The 23,235-nt window shown below is 42.8% G+C and overlaps 1 protein-coding gene across 1 annotated transcript in view; it reads left to right on the top strand.

The window, feature by feature from the left end:
- Positions 1-22,937, top strand: part of GPR20 (G protein-coupled receptor 20) — a 38,154-nt gene extending 15,217 nt beyond the window's left edge. Inside the window, exon 2 of the mRNA XM_089518971.1 lies at positions 21,313-22,937. Coding sequence (XP_089375097.1) covers positions 21,313-22,368 — 1,056 coding nt within the window. The 3' untranslated portion in view covers positions 22,369-22,937. The remainder of the gene's footprint in view (positions 1-21,312) is intronic.
- Positions 22,938-23,235: the final 298 nt, after the last annotated feature.

Here is a 23,235-nt window from a genome sequence, read left to right as displayed (position 1 = left end):
CGGAGCGATTCGGAGGAGGGGCATCCGGATCAGCCCAGTTCCTTCCAGATCTTTTGGCCAGTATGAATGGGGCCAAAGTTCAATCAATCCTTCTGCACCATGGTCTCCCTGTTTTTCTACTGTCTTCCACTTCCATTATTGTCTTTTCCAATAAGTCATGTCATCTCATGATACGTTCAAAGTATGACAATCTCAGTTTAGTCATCTCCACTTCTAGTGAGAGGTTTGATTTGTTCAAAGACTCTGTTGCCCAAAAAGCTGGGGTCAAGACAAGAATCTTCGCAGTTTGAGACTTCTTTGATGCAAAATTCACACATGGTTGTTGTGCGCAGAAAGCAGCATTTTTTCTGTGCAGAAAATAATATTTCGTGCAGGGTTTTTTTTTTTGTGTGCATGCAGAAAATGCTGGTTCCTGTGCAATTCTGCCAGTTTTGCACAGAATAAGTCTTGAACTGCAAATAATCTTTCAAAACTATGCCATTTTCAAAAGACTTTCTCACAAGAAAGGAATTGCTAAGCCTATTCGCTGCTTCCTCTGAGAACAAAATTAGCAAAGAATAATATCCCTAAAGTAAAGTCACATCTGAGAACATCACTCTACAGATAAGAAAGCAATAGTAAAACAAAGAAGGAATGCATCAACAACTCCTAATTACCTTCCTTTACTGCCACCTGTAGATACATACCTGTTTGTGCAAGTGTGGTTACACACTTCTCCATTTCCAATCGCCACCAATCCTTTGGTCCCTCAGAAACCAAAATAGTAGAATGCATTGGAAAGAAGTGATTGACTGCAGCAATATATAGCATTCCTAGTGGTCACTTTGTGTACCGCTGCATCATTTGTCAGCTTTTTGGTGCCTGATAGGCTTGTTTCCTGCTACAATGAGACATAGATACTGCAAACTGGGCTGTTGTGGTGAGCTTCCCCATAGAAACCCATACAGACTCTTCTGCATCTTAATTGGTGTCATGAAGGTCACCTACTCTGGAGCAGTTAAGGACCAAGTCTGTTTACTCAACCAATTCCAACCCATGGAAATCCATTTATCAAACTGCAGCTACTGGAACTAATTCTGTGATAACATCCCCAAGGCCCTGTTGTTGTCTGTCCAAGCACATAAGGAAAATGTCAAAGTTGCCTCATCAGATTAGACCAAAGACTTAGCTATTGCAGAAGGCTTTTCCCCCCCAGTTGGGAACTCTGCGAGACTGAGACTGCATCTACACTGCAGCATTAATACAGTTTGACACAGCTTTGACTGCTATGGACTTCTGAGTCTTGTGAGATAGTTAGTCTTCTCTGTCAGAGAGCTCTGGTTCCACAGCTTGTTCCATCCTCAATAAGAAATCCATTGAAACATTTAAACAGGGCTATTATATAACCCCTGAACCTTCTTATCCCCAGGCTAAACATACCCAGCTCCCTGGGCCACTCCTCAAATCCCAGAATTCCATAGAATGGAGCCATAACAGTTAAGTGGGTGTCAAACTCCATCAATTCTGCAGTGTATCTGCAGGCTCTCCCCATCTCCCATGCAAAACAGAAACCATGCATGCTTCTAAAGTTGTTGGACTGCAAGTCCCAGCAGCCCTAACAAATTATAGCCTATGCTCAGGGTTGCTGGGAGTTACAATCCAATGACATCTCGAAGACTAAATGCTTTCCAGCCCTGCTGTTGTTATATGTTGATGTCAAGTGAGAAGCTGGGCAAGCGCTAGTTAGAGGCTGTAAAGATGGTGTCCATTTTCCATATATTTTACAATATTTTGATTCTAAATATGGCTTGGGAAAGGCCATACCTCCCTATGCAAGCCTATCCAAGTTTTAAGATCCTCAGGGAAGGGCTTTCTCTTAGACTCACCATCATCATAGATACATTTGGTGAGGACATATGAGAAGACCTTCTCAGTGGTGGCTCCTATGCTGAGATCCATAGGGATCTAGGTTGGATCTCAGACTGGGAAAAACTGTTGTTCTTGCAGTGTGCCTTCAAGTTGTTTCTGAGTTATGGCAAGCCTATCACAGGGCTTTCATGGCAAGATTTATCCAGAGGTGGCCATAGCCTTCCTCTGACACTGAGACTTGCCCAAACGGGTTTCCGAGGCTGAGCAAGGATTCAAAATCCCAAAGTCCTAGTCCAAAACAAACCACTACACTACACTAGCTTTCTGAGAGAAAAGCAGGATGAAATTAAATTGAATTAAATTAAATTAGTAAAATGTTCATTGGTGTTAAATTATTATTTTTTAACTGTAAGCCATCAAGACATTTTCTTGGAAAGGAAAGGGACAAGTGGAGAGCTAGATGGAGAGATGGATAGAAAGGGACTCTCTCCAGGGCTTAAAAATTCAGCAACTTCCCTGTCACTTCATAAATTTCGAACAGACAGGCAGGCAGGGAGCCAACTGCTCACAAATAGATTTGGATTGGAACATGGATGGAGGACGAGGAGTTTGGATTTGTTTTTCTTGTTTGGTTCTTTTGGTTCCCAGTGACTCTTCCCCATTAGGCCACCCTTTTTGCTATATTTGGAGGGGGGGAGGTTGATTTTTCCCCCCCTAATGCTGTCTGCCTTGGGTTCCATTCCCAAGAACTTCCAAGTATCTTGAATGAAGAGGCTCAACTCCACCAGTAAATCTCCTACCCTGTCATCACTAATTTTCACACCCAACCCTATCAGAGTTTACTGGCAGGTAAGTCTTTATTTTCCCTTAGGCATGCTTTTAAGGCCTGAGAGTTGGGAAGAGAAAGGAGCGTCTTTCCCCCATAAAGTGAAAAATGGGGGAGGAGAAAAAGAGGAATCAGCACCTTTAAGACTGAGATATTTTAGTACGAGAGCATTCATGAGTAGCAATCTACTTCTTCAGATACACTCATGAAGTGAATAACAAATCACAGATATATTAGCAGTTACACAGTTGTGGAGAGAGAGATGGGAGTGTGATAGGATACCAAAAGTTGCAATTTATGAAATTGGCCATAAACCTTCAAACAGTTTTGTAAGGTGATAAGCTGCTTTGTCGGACTGTTTCTCAGACAGTTCTGAAGTGTGAAAACAATAAATCTGCTTACTGAGAATAATTTTCCTTGACTTCAGAAGCTTTGCTGGGGAGAAGTGTTTTGCGCACACTTGGTTGTGAGGACATATGCATTAATAGATGTAGTGTGCCAAGAAACTCTCGTCTCTGTTCACACCTCTGATAATGGATTGAAATTTGTGAATATCTCTAATTCAGCTATTTCTCTGATTCAAGAGCAGCAAGTGGTGGATTCTTCTTCTTTGGGGGTCTTTAAACTGAGGTTAATGAGCATTTTACAGGAGTGCTTTTATTCTGTATCCCAGCATGGCAGGGGCTTGGATTCGATGGCCTTTACAACCCCTTCCAACTCAAAGATTCTATGATTCTATGATATATTCACAATCCATTAGTGGAGGCATGGAAAGGGAGAATCGTTCTGTTGAGATGACGCTTTTCTGAACCACCACCCTGTGCTGGTTGGGAGATGTAGTCCAAAAAGTAACTTTCCCAAGCTTTGGATGTACTATTGCAATAGCAGCAATAGCAGCTTCATTTATATACCACTTCATACCACTCTAAGCAGTCTCTATACAGTTTACAATTGTACTGTAATAAATTAACCTAACTGGCAGCTGACAGTCTTAAGGGATTTCAAGGCACATAAGACTTGATGAGTGAAGAGCTTCCACTCGGAGGGAAGTGGATCTAAGCAGATCACCCTTTCCCCCCGCCTCTGTTTTTAGGTGAAACAGTCACATCCACGGAGGGCATTTTTTGGGTGGAGGCAGACAGCGCCAGACAATTCCCCCTCTAAGAAAAGGATGTTGTAAGATCCAAGCCAAAAAAAGGGAGAAGCAGTGATTTCCTCCTCTTCCTCCTGTCAACAATCAATTTTAAGTAATATCTCTTGCTTTCAACAACTGTAACTTTCACTGAAGAGAGCACAGAGCTTCAGCTTTCTCATGGCACACAGACATGGTTGAAATATTATGGACCCTGGAAGCAGCATATTTGTGAAACCCTCTTGATTTTTCCCCCAAGTGCTTTCTTCCAGTCTCCGAATGCCCTTAAAGTAAAGACATATTGTTTTGACATGTTTGGTTAGAAATTTCAAGAAGACTATCAGAAAGCTACATCAGCAGATGGAGAATACTATAAACAAGAGATGGGAAACTGCAATAAGGCTGGGAGGGGGAGACTTTCTGAGAAAGTGCTTTTTTGTTTGCTTCTGTTTTAATTTGCATTTCCAATAAATGTAAAAACTTAGGCTGAGATCCTATATAAAGGAAATGGAGTGTAATTTCAGCTGCTCTGAAAGCCTTTAGGGCTGAAGGGCGGGGTATAAATATCGTAAATAAATAAATAAATAAATAATTTCAGTTATGTGAGGAATGTGCCTTAGTGAATTGCAATACTGCACAAGTGAATGTGCAGATCAAGGTGAAACACACAGCTGCAATGTGCAACACACCTCTGCATGCAAGACTCATAATGGACAAACCACATGAGCAAGTGTCCATGTGCAATGGCACCACATGTGAAATTCAGATGAATCTGGACTTCTGCATTGGGCAAAAATGTCCATCCTCTTCTGTAGGGAAAATTAACAGGATTATCACACTGGCAAAAAACAAACAAACCAGGAGCATAGTGGTATGCTCCCATCAATATTGTGTGATAATGTGAAGATTATTACATGATGTTGTACGATGTCACGATTGTCCCGTGATTATCCTGTGAATAAAGAGGAATTCTAGCACCACTTTTTATTCATGGGAAAATCCCATGAATAAAAAACAATGCTAGAATTCCTCTTTATTCACAGGATAATTGTGGGATATTCACAATGTCACGCGATGTCGTGTGATAATATTTGCATTATCGCGTGATATTGATGAAAGCATCCCGCTATGCTCCCATCCTTTTTGCTAGTGTGATAATCATCCCCTTTTCTCCCTCTCACTTACATACCCCTATGAATTGGATTTTAATTGTATATTGTAATTAATGTAATGTGGTTTTAATTTTATGTTGTTTTAATAATTTTACTATGTACACCGCTTTGATCACTGCGGAAAAGCGGTATAGAAATAAATTTTATTTATTATTTATTATAATCTCCATACCTAAGTCAGTAACAAGAAAGCCAGCCAACACAGAATACAATATATTTATATGTGCCACTATGCTTTAAATTTATTATAGAGTCACTATTAAGTCCCTTACAACAATTAAAATAATTCTAAATTGATTCAAAAATAAATAAAAGATAATAACAATAAATGCCAAATAGTCAGAACTGCTGCTTAGGGCTTTATCACACTAGGCAAGTAAAGTGCAGTTGTTCTTGTTGTTGTGTGTCTTCAAGCAGTTTCCAACTTATGATGACTTTAAGATGAATGTATCATGGGTTTTTCTTGGCACATTTCTTCAGAGAGTTTGCCATTGCCATCCTCTGAGGCTGAGAGAGTGTGACTTGTTCAAGGTCACCCAGTGGATTTACATGGCCAAGACAGCCAATGACAGCAAAATTAAGGCAAGAAAGCAAAACAACAACAAAAAAACCCTCTGATATTGTTTGCAAACTGAAGGTGGCCTTATTCATCCTTACCTGGGGGTGAAGGTAAGGTAAGCAAATAGGAATAGGATCCCATGTTGTTAGATCAAGAGGAGGAGGATAAAATAGGTATAAAAATTTAGCAGGGGGGGGTAGAAATAGGAGGACAAGACTGCAGTGATGGCAATGGCATGGCAACTGGAGGAGAAGGGAAATCCTTCTCCAATTTCCCATCTTCACTCCATCCAGACAGGGCAAGAACAATGACCCAGGAGGACCTGTTGGCATGGCAGCCCTCCAGAAGGAGGCAAAATGCCCGGAATCCACATGCCGCCATTAGCCATCTCTGCTGTATAGACTTGGCTGCTTCTGAAATATCTGGTTCTGGATCTGTGGAAGAGGCAAGAATGAGTGGGGTGATGCCTATGCCAAAATGCCACACATTTGGTTGTGAGGACATATGCATTTTCCTAATCACTGCTGCCCGACCCATAGAGCTTGTCTCTAAAGACCTAGAAGTAGGGACTTACAAATCAGTTCTATAGAGATGTGCTAGGTAGAGCAGGACATTTTTGGCTATCTAGTGGCATCAGATGTTTGTGGTGACCTCAAATGGTATCTTCCCCCAAGCTTTTCTGACACTGGATTTCACAATCTGACACTGAATTTTGCTGCAAACCATAGCAGCACCAGAATACACTACTGAATTTTGACAGTGGCTTGCTTTTGTTTTGGTTGATCTTGAGGGGCTTGTCGGTAGTGTTGGTATGTGCCTTCAAGTTGACTCTGAATTACAATGACCCTATCTTAGGGTTTTCTTGCACGAATTGTTCAGAAGAGGTTTGCCATTGCTTTCCTCTAAGTCTGACTTGCACAAGGTCACCCAGGAGGTTTCCTTGACTGGGTGGGGATCCAAACCCTGGACTCCTGGAGTCCAAATCCAGCACTCAAACCACTATACCATGTTGGTGTTTACCTTTACATAGTCTGCTGCTTTCTTACTTGCATTTAATATTGGGAATTCTTTAGCTAATAGATACTGTACACTTCATAGAAACATAGAATCATAGAGTTGGAAGAAAACCCAAGGGTCATCCAGTCCCAACCCCCTGCCATGCAGGAACACACAATCAAAGCACCCTTGACAGATGGCCATCCAGCCTCTGTTTAAAGACTTCCAAAGAAGGAGACCCCATTGCACTCTGAGGCATCATATTCCAATGTTGACTGGCTCTTGCCATCAGGAAATTCTTCCTAGTGTTGAGGTGGAATCTATTTTCATTGGGTTCAAAGCCTACATTTTCCCACCCTTGCTCTGTTGTTGTTGTTGTTATTAACTGCATTCGAGTTGGCATCAACTCATGGGGACCATGTGGATGAGACACCTCCAAGCCCCCCTTTCTTCAACTGTCCTGCTCAGGTCCTGTAGGCTTATGGCCATGCCCCTCTTGACTGAGTCTATCCATCTGGTTTGCAGTCTTCCCCTCTTTCTACTGCCCTACACCTTTCCTAACATTATTGGCTTTTCTAGTGCGTCATCTCTTCTCATGATGTGGCCAAAGTATGACAGCTGCAATTTTATCATCTTGGCTTCCAAAGAGAGCTCAGGCTTGATCTGTTCTTGGACCCATTTGTTTGCCTTTTGGGCCATGGTATCCTTAACACTCTTTTCCAGCACCATATTTCAAATGAATTGATTTTCTTTCTATCAGATTTCTTCACTGTCCAGTTCTCACATCCATACATGGTAATAGGGAATCTGATGGCTTGTATGATCCTAACTTTGGTGTTCAGTTTGATATCTTTGCATTTTAAGATCTTGTCTGGTTCTTTCATACCTGCCCTTTGCCAGTCGTAATCTTCTGATTTCTTAACTGCAATCCCCATTCAGATCAATGTTTGATCCAAGGTATGGGAAATCTTTCTTGCAATTTCTGCTAAAAAGTCCCAAACATTCTTTGCTTTCTTCTGAGGGGACTTCCTCCAGCCCCACATCCCTTTGGTTGTCCTTTTCTGCATCGTTTGCACGAGTGCTCTGTTTGGGACACTAAATCTTTCCCGATGTCATTTCACCCTTATTAGGTAGTTAACACTTCTATATAAATATTACAGCTGTCTGGGGATTAGCATGACTTGAGGATGTTTACAGCATGTGTGTCCACCACCCATGTATTTGGAATCAGCACCTTTCATTTCATGCAAGGTGACCATGAAGTTTTTTTGGCAAGATTTGTTCATAGGGGTTTTGTCATTGCTAACCTCTGAGGCTGAGAGAGTCAGCCAGTGGGTTTCTCTGGCCAAGTGGAGATTTGAACCCTGGTCTCCAGGTTCGAAGACCAGCACTCAAACTGCTACACCATACTGGTTCTCAGTGTGATACAGCAGTCAAACAGTCAATGTGGTTCCAGGTTGCATTAGTAGGAGTATAGTGGCCAAACTGAGGGAGGTACTAGGGCTACTACAATTAGTGTAGTGGTGTAGTGGTTTGCTTGTTGGACTACGACTCTGAAGATCAGGGTTCGATTCTTGAGCATAAAACCCACTGGATGACTTTGGCCAAGTCACACTCTCAGCCTCTGAGGATGGCACTGGCAAACCCCTCCTGAAGAAATTTGCCAAGGAAACTCTATTATAAGTTTGCCTTAGGGTCACCATAAGTCAAAAATGACTTGGAGGCACACAGCAACAACAGTACAGTTACTCTATTCTGCTTTGATTAGAACTCACCTGGAACACTGTGTTCAGTTTGATATTGATATGCTGGGACATGTTTAAAGGAGGTTGACCAAAATGGTAAAAGGTCTGCAAACCAAGCCTTATGAGAAATCGCTTGAGGAGCTGGGTATATTTAGCTTGGAACAGAGAAGATGGAGATGTTATATGGTAGCCATTTTTAAATATCTTAACAGTTATCATGCAGAAGATGGAGCAAGCTTGGTTTCTGCTGCCCCAGAGACTAAGAGGTTTATCACATTGATAAAAAACTTGACTGATCCCCAATGGGATACATTCGGGTTGCGGTATGCTATTTACATGTAATTCACCGCTGATTGTGCCAGGCAATTCCAGCCCACCTGCATCCTGAGTCCCAGGCATGCTTTGGAAGTTTCTTTTCAAAGTTGGGAACTTTCCAACTCTGAAAAGCGGCCTCCGAAGCATGGCTAGGACTCAGGATGCAGCTGCCTGGTGGCAGCAGTGGCAAATTATGTGTGATAATTCCCAGTAGCATCCTGCAACCTAACTGTACTCCGTGGGGAGCAGTCGGGTTTTTTTTTTTTGGGGGGGGGGGGGTGTCAATGCAATAATCTCCTAAAACATAAACTGGTGGATTCAAATTACTGGAAAAGAGATTCCACCTAAACATGAAGAAAACCTTTTTACTGTAAGAGCTGTTCAGCAATGGAATGGACTGTAGTGGACTCTCCATCTATCGAGCCCTTTAAACAGAGGGAAACTTTCAGGACTCCTTTAGTTGTGTATCCCTGCATGGCCAGGGAATAGACTTGGGAGCCCTTGATGTCCAACTTTCTGACTCAGAGGGTGTATCCAGACTGCAGAAATCAAGCAGTCTGACACCACTTTAACTGCCCTGACTCTATCATATAGAATCCTAGGATTTGTAATTTGATGAGGCACTAGAGCTCTCTGACAGATCAGGCTGAATACCTCACCTAACTACAAACCCCAGGATTCCACAGGAAGGAGCCATGACCATTAAAGTGGTGTCAAACTCCTTTATTTCTGCAGTGGGGAAGAGCTGTAAAATTCTATGATTTCAATGGGATTTGCCTACAACTAGCTTTGCCCATCAAGGTTCTGAAGGGTTTATGAGTATAGACCAAGAACAGTTGTACACCATAACCATCTCAGCCACTCACCAATAAAATGTTTTTACTAGGTTTTGAGTGTGTGCGTAGATAAATATAGAGAGGAGTGAAGAACCAATTCTACCCAGCCTTGTCATAGTGTTTCTCTTAAAACAGCTCTTCAAATCATGTTATTGCAAGGAAATATTTTTAGCCACTGTGACAGCAGGGGATAAAATTATCTTGAAAATCTAAATCTCAAGATATCAGAAATGAAAAAAGAGAACACGGCAGCAGGAGAGGTGCCATAATTGGTTGATATAGCACCAGGGTAGGCAAGAGGTAGTTTCCGATTCATTATCTCTAGACAAAATTTGCAGTTGATTAATAAGGGTATCTGCTTACCAATGGTATAAGAATAGAGGAAAACACATATTTTCCTTCCTAAATTAGGCTGCTAAAATCAAGAAAGCTCAGACAAAGAAAACATTTGGGATCTGACTGTGAAAGGATGTGTCTGTGAACAATCATCCATGGATATGTGTCTGTGTGTGTGTGTGTGTGTGTGTGTGCCTTCAGGTCACCTGTTGATTTATGGTGACCCATTAATTTCATATAGTTTTCTTAGGCAAGGAATACTCAGAGGTGGTTTTGCTAGTTCCCTCCTCTGAAATATATCCATCCAAGTAATAACCAGGGTTCTCCCTTCTTAGCATCCAAGATCATACAGGTTTTGATTCCTTTAGGGTATTTGGTACTGAAAGTAAATCCCTAGCTGAACTTGGAAAAGTTTATTCGGGGGGGCTTGAGACATCAATGTGGCCATTGGGCAAGGAATGCTGGGAATTGCTGCCCCTGAAAAAATAACTGGTCCAAGTTCTGATTCCAAGGCTGAGCAAAGAGCATTGCTCTGGAGTTCATATCTGCCTTCCTGAACCACTGGTTCCAGCTGGCAAATTTCAGATGTGTTTCATCTTCTTTTGAAAAACAAGACCTGAATTATAGAGCTCATTCCCATTACACCTTGTTTGAAAAGTAACCTGTTGCTATTATTTAATGAACTGCCCCCCCCCACCCCAAATGGTTCACACTGATCCACACTACACAATTATAGTAGTTTGACAGTTCTTTCACTTCTGTGGCTCCATTTTATGCAATCGTGGAGTTTATAATCTGGTGCGATATATTGAGACTTCTCTGCGAGAGACCTTTGGTCTCAACTGTTGGTTCTCCAGATGTTTTAGACTTCCTCCCAGAATGCCTGACTACTAGCCATGCTGACGAGCTGATGTCCAACATATCTGGAGGACCAAAATAAGAGAACCCCTGGACCAGTCAACTCCCATAGTCAACTATGGTTCTCAACCTTATTGAATATCACACTACACAATTATAGCATTATTATAACATTATTATTCCACTTTAACTGCTATGGCTGCCTCCTGTGGATTAGGGAAGGGCATTTAGACATCTCAACCAGAGAACATCTAGGCCTCAGTAAAGTACAAATCCCAGAATTCTACAGGAAGCAGCTATAGCAGTTAAAATGGAATAATAGCATTTTAACAGCATAGTGTGAAATGTAATTCAGGGGAGTGGGTTAGAACAGTGCTACTCAAAACATATATACCAGTGGCAGTCCATGAACCATCAGCTGCAAGTCCCTGGAAAGTGTCTAGAAGAACAAAACTAGCAACACTGATGGGAATCAGTCCCTGGCATATCAGAGAAAAGAAACTGCAAGTCCTTCACATCAGATAGCTTGAGAAGTTCCACAAAAGAGCAAGGAATTCTAAGCCTTCTCACCAAACTATAAATTACCAGCTTCCAAATGAGGGAGCCATAGTAGTCAAAGTGATATCAGACTACTATGGAGTTGCCATGTGAATAGTGTTGAATCAGGGGGAGACCTTGGGGTGTTTCAGAACAGATGGAATAAACCTTGAAACAAATCCTGTCAAAATATCTGTAGAATGCCTTTTAGAAAGGAATTAGAAACTATTTTGAAAGTAATTAGAAAGTGTTGTGCCCCCTTTAAATGAAAATGTAAACAGTCATATGTAACTATAACTAGTTTGGTAGTTCCAAGCTCTGCTCTTGTCTGCTCACCCCAACCATGGCAGATACTTGTATGCAGGAGGTTCATTATCTGGCATCCTTCTGCCAGTCACTGCTGTGTTAAAAATATTAACAAGTGTCAACACAAGCCTCACCTCCCAGATTGGCCTTGCCACTGGGCGGTATAGAAATAATAATAATAATAATAATAATAATAATAATAATTATTATTATTATTATTATTAAGCCTCTTCTCTTAATACAAAAATTATTACATCTCATGATTTTGCCCTTTTCACTTTTCTTTTATATGGAACCTTATGGGATGAAACAGTACATGAAGGTAGCAGGGATTCTGTTATTGTTTTACTTTCTGCATTCCGCACTTCAAACAAGCAGTAACTGCCTGCCTACAAAGTCCAAGTGTCATAATTTAACTCAGTGTTACTGAATAAAATTCCTGGATGATTATGTACATTGCCAAACAGGGTGGCTGACTGAGCAACATACAGAGGCAAGTGGAAAACTGCTGAGATAGTGGTGAGGTCAAGGGCATATATCTGAGTAATTCAAGATCAGGGATGTTTGATGACACTCTTGAAATATCTAAGGGCCTGTCATAGAGAGAAGGGTGCAGATTCATTCTCTCTTGCCCCAGAGAGTAGAACCAGGTCAAATGGTTTAAAATCACAGGAGATTTTGATTAAACATTAGAAGGAACTTCTTGACAGCAAATGTGGCTTGGCAATCGAATCAGATACATCTGCAACACTGCAGTTTGACAGCACTTTAACTGCCATGGCCCCATTCTATGGAATCCTGGGATCCTGGACTTAGGGAGCTGGGTATGTTTAGCCTTGAGAAGAGGCGGTTAAGAGGCGATGTGATAGCGGTGCTTAAATATTTGAAGGGATGTCATATTGCAGATAAAGCAAGCTTGTTTTCTACTTCTCCAGAGAAAGGATCCAGAACAATAATTGCAAGCTACAGGAAAAGAGATTCCACCTCAACATTAGGAGGAACTTCCTGACAGTAAGGGTTGTTCAACAGTGGAACACACATCCTCAGAGGGTGATGGAGTCTCCCTCTTTGGAAGTCTTTAAACAGAGGCTGGATGGCCATCTGTTGGGTATGCTTTGATTGAGAGTTCCTGCATGGCAGGGGTTGGACTGGATGGTGTTGTGGTCTCTTCCAACTCTATGATTCTATGATACTTCTATAAAGATAATCGTCCTGCTTGGAAGGGTAAGGAGGGACGGAGAGAGAGAAAAGGACACTGACCCCACATGACAGCTGATAAAGCAAGTGCCCCAGGAACAATGTTTGTTAGAATTTTTAATTCTTGATATTTGTTAGAAAACGCAGGAAAGGCGGAGAGATTGTTTAATCTCACCAGCAGAGCAAACACAGCGGAATATAGGCGAGCAGGAAAAACTAGGTCCACTTATCTCCCAGCCCTCATGTCCCCAAATTAAAACAAAGTCTCTTAGATTGAAAATAATACGTTTACTTACAAAATCATGTTTATGAAGAAATACGCAGGTCTAGCTTCATGTTGCAAAGAAGATGAGGCAGAAAGGTAGACTACATGCTTCTTAAGAAAGTTTGTTTTAGCATGCAAGGGAAGGCATGCTTCTCCAGACAAGACAAAGAGATATAAAGGTGATTCTCTCAGGGACAAAAGGTGAGGTGCCATCTTAGTAAACAGGAAAAGAGGAGGGGCTGTTAGCAAGCAATAAAACTACAATAGACATGCAGTTATATTCCTCAGCATGTGAAGATGCTATATATCCAAACTGTCCGGGATTGCTGCCAGCAATCTCTGACTTATGCTGATAACCAAGCCTGCAGCCAACACGTGCAGGCAAAACAAACCTTGTGGAGAAGCAGTCAAAGAGCAAGCCGAGGAAACAAGCCGATGTCGGGGTTGCAGAAAGTCAAGCATGCCGAAAGACGAGCCGAAGTCAGGAAGCCAGAAAGCAGCGTGGTCAAAACAGTCCGAGGTCACAATAGCCAAGAGATAACAAAGGTCCGGTCCGAGGTCAAGATAACAAAGTAGCAAGGTAACAAGATGTCAGGAGCTAGAGCGACAGCAATCACACCAAGGGCTCATGCAATAAACTCTAGCAACAAACTCAAGCCTCTCTCCCACTTAAATCAGGGAAACTCTCCCTCGAGCCACCTGAGGCTGGTTTGCTAATTGTCTTTCTGCAGTCCTCCTGGATCTGCGCCTGGAAGCACTCTCGGCCCTTCTCTCTTGATAAGAAGGCACCTGCAGGCACGCCTCATCTCCAGAGTCACTGGCTGTGGCACCATAGGAGGCCTTTCCTCAGCACTAGGACCTGGTTGGACCTCCTGCTCTGGGGCTGGGGAAGCACAGCTGGGACCTGGCAAAGCAGAACTAACACCTGGCGTAGCCTCAGTCAGCTCTTGCTCTGGAGGAGGCTCATCCTCCTCCTCATCCTCCAAAAGCTCATCTTGGCTGGCCATGACACAAACAATGTTTCCCATCTGGGGACTAGTACTATTGAGAGCTCATTGATGGGTTTCCCCTATCAATAAAAAGGGATGCACTAATCGTGGTTGGGGGACACAGCAGCTATTGACTGGAGGTGGTAGCATGTGATTAGTATCACCAAAGATGCTTTTCTCCAGATCTAACTGCATTTTAAAAGCTGCATGTAGTAATATCCTATATAAGGTTGTGAAAGCTGGACAGTGAAGAAAGCCGGCAGGGGGTGAGAAATCAAAGCATTTGAAAAGTCGTGCTGGGGGAGAATTCTATGGATATCATGGATTGCCAAAAGGACAAATGAATGCATCCTAGAGAATACCAGTGAGAGAATACGTTCACTGTAAGTCAAGATGACTAAACTTGAGGCTGTCATGGTTATCATGAGATGGCATGACTGACTGGAAAAGATGATAATGCTCAGCAATGTGAAAGGCAATAGGAAAAGAAAAAGACCTCATGACTGGTGGATTGATTCAATCAGGGAAGTCATGGCCCTAAGTTCCCAAGGCCTGAGCATGGCAGTTGATGACTAGGGACTCTCAAAGGTCTCATAGGGTCACCATAAGATGAAGCCAATTTGATGGCTAATAACAAAAATAACAGCATTCAAGACACCAAACCCAACCTTCAAACAGGAAAGCTCCTTTAAAGTACAGGCACAAACCTAGAACAGGCCTTCGATACCATCGACCATGGTATCCTTCTGGAACGCCTGGGGGAGTTGAGTATCGGAGGCTCTGCTCTGCTGTGGTTCCGTTCCTACCTCTCGGGTAGGTTCCAGATGGTGGAGCTGGGGGACTGTCGCTCCAATAAGAGGGCCCTTACATCTGGAGTCCCTCAGGGAGCGATTTTGTCCCCTGTGCTATTTAACATTTACATGAAGCCGCTGGGAGAGATCATCCGGAGACACGGGGCGCGGTGTTATCAATATGCCAATGACACCCAAATAGTCTTCTCTGTGTCTCCGACTGATGCAGTGACTAGGGATGGCATCTCTCCTCTAAATGCCTGCTTGGAGTCAGTAATGGGCTGGATGAGGGAAAACAGACTCAGCTTGAATCCAGAGAAAACGGAAGTACTGGTGATAGGCTCCCCTGGACCGGGTAAGGAAATTTTCCCACCTGTCCTGAATGGGGTCACGCTCCCCATGAAGGACTCTGTTCGCAGTCTGGGGGTGCTTCTGGACTCGTCATTCCACCTAACATCTCAGGTGGATGCGGCGGTCAGGAGCACTTGTTATCAGCTTCAGCTGATACGCCAGCTGCGTCCCTTCCTGGGCCGGGGGGACCTTGAAACCGTGGTACATGCTCTGGTAACCTCTCGGTTGGATTTCTGTAATGCGCTTTACATGGGGCAACCCTTGTACCAAACTCGGAAGCTTCAATTAGTGCAGAATATGGCTGCTAGGCTGGTTACTGGATGTTCCAGGGCCAGCCATATAACACCAGTATTGAAAGATCTCCATTGCCTGCCTATTCACTTCCGGGCCGAATTCAAGGTGTTGGTTATTACCTATAAAGCCCTAAATGGCTTGGGCCCAGGGTACTTGGAGGACCGCCTCTCCCCATACAGTCTGCCCCGCACTCTCAGGTCGGGTGGGAAACATCTTTTGAGAGTTCCAGATGCTCGATTTAGTTCATCTCGGAGGGCATTTTCAGTTTCGGCCCCTCAGCTCTGGAACTCTCTCCCCCATGAGCTCCGTACAGTCACCACCCTTGATGGTTTTAAGAAGAACCTGAAGACCTTTTTATTTCGCCAGGCTTTTCCCCCATGAGCCTGTTGTCATCTTTTCTCCCCTGGCAATGTAATTGGCAGATTCCATCTATCCAGCCATTTGTATGGGGTTGTTTTGTAGGGTTTTAATTGTTTTTAACTGTTAATTGTTGTATTTTTATGATATGATGTATGTTTTACTTGCTGTTGTACACCGCTGTGATCCCTGGAATAGCAGTATAGAAATAAATTAAATTATTATTATTATTATTATTATTATTATTTAGGAAGAACTTCCTGCTGGTAAGAGCTGTTCAACAGTGGAATATGCTGCCTTGGAGTCTGGTGGAATCTTTGGGAGGTTTTCAGACAGGCTGGATAGCCATCTGTTGGGGTGCTTTGACTGTGTATTCCTGCATGGCAGGGGGTTGGAATTGATGGCTTGAGGTCTCTTCAGCATCACACTGAGATGAAAATCACAAGCCATCACTGCTTCAATGCAAGCTTTCTTAGACGATGAGGCCATCAGCATTTGTGAGTCATGGCGGCTATTTATCACCCTCAGTACCAGAGGCCGTATGTATCCATTGCAAGAGAATGCAAAATAGAGGACACTGTTGGACTCATGGGTTGGAAAGATAGTGGCATGTTGGTAGTACATGTAGCCCTTATGTTTGAGTATGTTTCTTTTTGTTCATTGCAGAGGTTGTTCCAACATTCCTCCCTCTGTACCAACCAAAGTCCACCCAACATACATACACACAGCCATTCAATTTGATCAAGAGGGTTTTAAACTGAGTTTCATGGGGGAGGGAGACAATATTAAGGAAGGCAAAAGGGCTGGCGAAAATAGTCAAACTGACATAGAGGAAACAAGACAAATAGTGCAAGGACCCAAAAGTGGGAGGGAAAAAAACTTGCACAGGCAGCAAGCTAATACTCCAAGGACAGGATCAAAATTCAAAATGACCTGAATAGACTAGAAAGCTGGGCCAAAGCTAACAAAATGAAATTCAACACGGAGAAATATAAGATACTGCACTTAGGGCAGAAAAATAAAATGCACAGATATAGGATGGCTGAATGAGACTACATGTGAAAGGGATCTAGGAGTCCAAGTAGACCAAAGGTTGAACATGAGTCAACAGTGTGATGCAGCAGCTAAAAAGGCAAATCCAATTTTAGGCTGTATCAATAAAGGTATGGTGTCTAGATCAAGAGAAGTAATAGTCCCACTCTATTCTGTTCTGGTCAGGCCCCACCTGGAATATTGTGTCCAGTTCTGGTCACCACAATTTAAAAAGGATGTTGAGAAACTGGAGCCATGTGTCCAAAGGAGGGTGACTAAAATGGTGAAGGGTCTGGAAACCAGGTCCTATGAGGAATGACTTAGGGAGCTGGGGATGTTTAGCCTGGAGAAAAGAAGGTTAAGAGGTGATATGATAGCCCTGTTCAAATGTTTGAAGGGATGTCATATTGAGGAGGGAGCAAGCTGGTTTTCTGCTGCTCCAGAGAACAGGACCCGGAACATTGGATGCAAGCTACAGAAAAAGAGATTCCACCTCAACTTTAGAAAGAACGTCCTGACAGTAAGGGCTGTTCGACAGTGGAACAAACTCCCTCAGAGGTGGTGGAATTTCCTTCTTTGGAGGTCTTTAAGCAGAGGCTGGATGGCCCATCTGTAGGGGATGCTTTGATTGAGATTTCCTGCATGGCAGGGGGTTGGACTGGATGGCCCTTGTGGTCTCTTCCAACTCTATGATTCTCTGATTTCATTCCTGGTGAGAATGGTAGGGAATCAGAGAAGCATCTGTTCTGTGACCAGATGCAAAAATAATACATCATCTACAAAGGTCTGCTTGGGTCCTCTAGAGATCTCAGTGGATGTTGTAATGTTTTTGCATCTGGTTTCAGGGTCATAGCCAGGCAAGCCTCTGCTCCACCAGCACTATAACCAGGCACAGAACAGGGAGTGGAGGAGTACAACAAATGTCAGGAAGTTGATGAATGGCCAGCTGTAGTGTAGCTCCTCATGACAAACTGTTACGCTGCTTTGGACCATGCTGCATTGTGGCCATATTCTGTGTGTGGAATTCTCATAGCCAACTATCAACAGAATGCTGGAGCAGATAGGCCCTTGGGATGTCACAACATGGGCCTTCTTTAGACTAAGCTTGCCAAAAGCGAGCTCAAAAAAGAAAGCAAGAGCCACTTATAGTGAAGAGCCCCTATTACTAGGATAGACATGCTTGAGAGCTGGGTATGCCACTGGCTAATTTTGGAGGGCCACAGCATCTCATACTTTTTGGTGACTGGAAGTGACATTGTGTCCCTTCCTGCAGGGATGTAGCCAAGGGGGGGGGGGTTCTTGGGGTCCGGACCCCCCCCCCTTCCATTAGAAAAATGAATGGTGTGTGCTGCTGCGCCACAGTGCCCAAGCCCCATTATAATGGTGGCACTTAGTCTGGACCCCCCCCCTTCCTAAAATCCTAGCTACGTCCCTGCTTCCTGTTTCATCCTAAGGGCTGTTTAGTGAGGAGGGGGCTCTTGCGGTTTCAGAGTAATGGAATCCCCTTCCTGAAAAGCACAATTAAATGGACTGAAGCCATTCTTAAAGTTTTTTTGGTTTTTAAAAAGTGGGGGCTTAGCTGAAAAATGGGGGTGGTGTGGACTTGGTGGGACCCCAAGGAGCATGCTGGCCTCCATGTGGACCACGTGTGGCCTGTTGGCCATAGGATTCCCATTCCTGTCCTACTAGATTCAATCAAAAGCCTCTCTAGTCTAGTTTTCTGTTCACACAAATGCCTGTAAGAAGCCCACTAGCCTCCCAGCAAGTCAGGTATACGGATTCTGATTTTAGAGGTAGGATAAATCCATCATAACCAGCAGACATTGATAGCCTGGCATAATTGCTTCACTCTCTGTAAAGACTCTCCTCCAGTCTTCACAAAGGCCTTTGGGCCCAAGCGTGGCACTTGTTGTACCAGTTCGGCAGGCACAGCTGAGCCTTCCCAGTTTCCATGAAAGTAAAATACCATATTTGGCCAATCTGAGCCAGAGCTTAGCAGGATCCTGCCAAGAAACAGAGTGAACCATTAAAGAAAAAGGGAAAGAAAAGAAACAAGGTTTAACCCTTCCTTTATAAATAAAATGATAAATCACGCAGAGAACATTTAAACATAGAGCTTTAGCAGAATTAAACCATCCTTCCCTCCCTCTCCCTCCCTCCTCTCTTTCTGTGATCCCCAGACAACAGCAGAGAAGAAGGAATAATAAAAATCATCCAGGCTGTTGTGAAACACGATGAAGAGATGCAGAAAGCCGAAACATCAGTGCAGACTGTTTTTTTGGAATTACAACCCTGTTCAATAACACTCTTTTCACTTTTTCCGGGACAATATGACTTTAATCTCATTGTATCTCCCTCCCCTCTTTCTCTGAAGCTCTTTTTTCTTGCAGGTCTCTGAATTCCCTGCCATTGGCCATGATGACCAGGGGTTCTGAGAGCTGTAGTCCAAAATATAACTTTCCTGAGCCCTACCTACTTTCATGCAACTGGTGACAGATTTCCAACATCTTAATCAGATATCTTGGGTTGTTACCTGAAATCCTTTGAACTGCATGTGCCAGTGGTTGAACCTCCTACCTTATACAGGCAAAGCATTTGATTCACTACAAAGCTAAGGACCTTGTCATAAAGGAAAAAGAGAAGCATGATTCAGGGATGCACATGCCACAGGAGATAAAAATCAGCAATTTCATTTACATGGTGATAAACCCCATATACCAAAGGGCAGTGGTGTTATTATTTCATCATACATCTGGTATTAATCAGAGGAGTGAAACCGAAGCTGCTCTCAGTTAAAAAGGAATCCATTTTAGGCTGCAGCTCTAAAAAGAATTGCCAGGGAAAGAAGTCTCATTGAACTCCAAGCAAATTAATCTTCAACAGACATAAATCAGGAACTGCACTGTTGGAGTCATCAAATTCTGCTGTGTTTGCTTTGGTTCCACTCTTGATGGGCAAGAGCCTTGTTGCTGCCTTAGACATAGCTAATTTAAATGTATTTTTAACTTTTGGATCATCAAAGGGTTTGTTGTTGTTGCTGTTGTAACTTGTTTTAACCTCCTTGTAAGACACCTTGGGTCCCTTATTGGGAGAAAAGCTGGATATAAATCATATAGATAAGTCAAATCAATGTATCAAGTTCCCTACAAAATCAGTTGGGCATTTTTGTCAAATGAATTTCACCCAAGGTTGCAGATGTGAAGATGTGCGTGCTGTTCAATTGCACATGGATATGCACATACATTTGATTGTACATTCAATTGTGTGTTTAGTGTCTTGGTTCAGTTGTATAATGTTGCTTTTCAATAGTAAGGTTACATAGTACAATTAATTCTTAACCCAGTTCCTTATGAGGAACTACTTAGGGGAAGCCCAGTATGTTTAGCTTTGAGAAGAAACAACAGAGGTAGCATGATAGGGAGGTCATGTAGAAGATGGAGCCTGCTTGTTTTCTGCTGCTCCAAAGACTAAAACATGAACTGATGGATTCAAATTACAAGAAAAGAGATTCCACTTAAATCTTAGGAACTACTGCTTTACTTTGAAAGTGGATTAAAAGTGGAAAAGATTACCTTAGAGGGTGGTGGCCTTTCCATTGTTGGATAGTTTTAAACAGAGATTAAATGGGCATCTTTCACAAGTGCTTTATTTGTCTATTTCCAAATGACAAGGGGTTGGAGACTATATGGCCTTTGTGGTCCTTTCAGCTCTAAAATTCTGTTATTCTGTAATTCCAACTCCTGCTTGCAGAGATTTATACACAATCCTAATGCAAGATCTTGGCTATATTCTTTTTCTTTTTTCTTTCTTTTTCTTATACTGCAGCTTTGAGGATTTTTAAAAAGATAATTTACTATAAATGGTAATATGTCTTTTAAAAAAGGACACTCTACAATTGTTCCAAAACTATGAAACCACTTCATTTTTGGTATAGATGTGAAGGAGATCTTCAGAGTGTGCATTTGTGGGGTGTCCTCCCTTTTTTTCAACAGTTAATTAATTTTAGTTAATTAAAATATAGCTATAGCCTGCACTTCCTTCCTTCCATCAATTTGGTTTCAGCCCCCCCCCCCCCCCCCGGCGTGGATACCAAATTCCATGGTTACTCAAGTCCCATTAAATTCAGTGGCATAGTAAAATTGTGTCCCTGATATAAAATGGCAAAATCAAGGGGGGGTTGGGGGGGTGAAATGTATATATTTAAAAAATATTTTTAAGCCTTGGATGCATGAATCTGTCAATAAAATCTGTGGATATGGAGGTCTGGCTGTAATTTAAGCCAGGTGGCTTTTGAAATTAGCCCTTCAGTCATGAGCGCTTTGACTCTGTGAAGTGAAATACAGTAGTAACTCTGAATGTGTGCAAAGTGCCATTTTTCTCATGACTGAGTAGGTAGATATATTTGGAAATGAGGGCAACAAGGGACAGGTGTTGAGAACCATTCCCATTGTCAATGTTTAAAAATAAAAAATAAAAAATGAAGTACAAGGCACATCACTAATGTGTGTTGTGAAATGTGTCACTCTGTAATGTGAATCACTAAACCTGGATTGTTGCTTTTGTCTCATAGATGACTATAAAATTGCTGACCATGGAGCCCTCCTCAAATTCCACCACATCACCCAATTACACTGATCTGTTGTTCAACAAATTTGTCCACCTGGATAGAGAGCTGTCAGATACATTTTATACTCTGTGGGTAGCACTGGTGGTGGTCAATGCCATCATTTTCCTGGTGGGTGTGGTGTTGAACTCTTTGGCCCTCTATGTCTTCTGCTTCCGCACCAAGACAAAGACCACCTCAGTTATCTACACTATCAACCTGATCATCACTGACTTGCTGGTGGGCTTCTCCTTGCCCATCCGGATCATCATGCACTATAGTGCCAGAGACTGTAAGAACTGTGCCCTCATCCATATCTTTACCTACTTTGTCAACATGTATTGCAGCATTCTCTTCCTTACGTGTATCTGCATTGACCGGTACCTGGCTATTGTCCAAGTGGAAGCTTCACGTCGGTGGAGGAACCCCAACTATGCCAAGAGCATCTGTGTATTCATCTGGGTCTTTGCCACGGTGGTCACTTTCTCCATCCTTGTCATGGCCATGAAGTTTTCCTACTGCTGCATTGCCCAGATCTTGCCCCTGATGGTCTGTGAGTACTTCTTCCCCCTCATCATCATCACCTTCTTCACCACTAGGATCATGTGTGCCCTCTCTAAGCCAACCCTCATGCACCAGAGTCGGGAAAGGCGGATGAGGGCCGTGCAACTCCTCATCACAGTGCTCATCATCTTCATGATCTGCTTCACTCCTTTCCATGTGCGCCAACTGGCTATCTCCATCAACCCAGACATGCCCTACAATGTCAGCTTGATTGTCTACCATGTGACCGTCACCTTAAGCAGCCTCAACAGTTGCATGGACCCAATTGTCTACTGCTTTGTCACCAATAACTTCCAATCCACCATGAAAAATATCTTCAGGAATTCAGAACCTGAACAAACCAGTGGAGACATAATCAGCATCAACAAGAACTCAGGTTCAAATGCCATTATAGCCTTCACAACTGCAATAGGGAACCCATTGGTCCTGCCTTCACCAAACAATACAGCAAGCTCCTAGAAGAAGGAAGATCCCAGTGTACATTTCATATAAATGTACACTGTTGTTAAGCTATGTGCTACTATCCTCTTTTTAAAGAGTATTTTAGAATATCATGTCAATCTTCAGAGCTCTTTGGGTTCCTCCATGACACCACCCATAAATATATGGCAACTGGATTTGTCAATTGGGAAATTATGTCATGAAGTTTCCTCTCATGAGCAAATTCCAGGACTGTGTCTTGGGATGCATTCTGAATCTCCAGGAATGATAGAGGAATGAATAGACACAGCTACATTGTTTGACAGTTCTATTGCCTTCTCCATGATCTCTTGGAGGACAGGAAGCAAAGACGGGGCTTGTTCAGATATTGACACTACTACGGACTGCTCAGATCTTCAAAGGCCTACACTACAGACTATTACAAGCAGGACAGAAGGAAATGTAACAGAAACCTGTATTATCCATGGCAAATAATACAGGAGAATAATAACTGTGGGGAACTGGGGATGGTGATTTTGGAAGACATCATGCCTAACCCAAATAAAATGCTAAAGCCATGAGGGTAATAAACAACAGAACTAAAAGCATGACTGGCTTCACTTTAGAAATCCTGTGATTGAAATTCATTTCTCAAGAATGCTATGGTTTGTTATCTAGACTAACCCAGGACAACCTGGGACAAACTTTATTTTACATGCACTCAAAGCCAGCAAAGCTCCGTTGCAACCGTTGTGCACTATAATGCCATGGAAAGAGTTATTTTCAAGTGATGGGGGTTGGTGTTCCCTCCTCACCTAATTTTTCTCTTGGAGAATTCATGGTTTCATGGGGGGGGGGGGACAAGAATCAGCCAAGGAGGGGGAAATTGCAGCGGAGAAGTAGAAA

This window comes from Sceloporus occidentalis, unplaced genomic scaffold (genome assembly GCF_023333645.1).
Source record: "Sceloporus occidentalis isolate IW3139 unplaced genomic scaffold, rSceOcc1.0.p SCAF_3, whole genome shotgun sequence".
Classification (NCBI taxonomy): Eukaryota; Metazoa; Chordata; class Lepidosauria; order Squamata; family Phrynosomatidae; genus Sceloporus; species Sceloporus occidentalis.
This window is presented reverse-complemented; position numbering and strand designations above follow the sequence as displayed.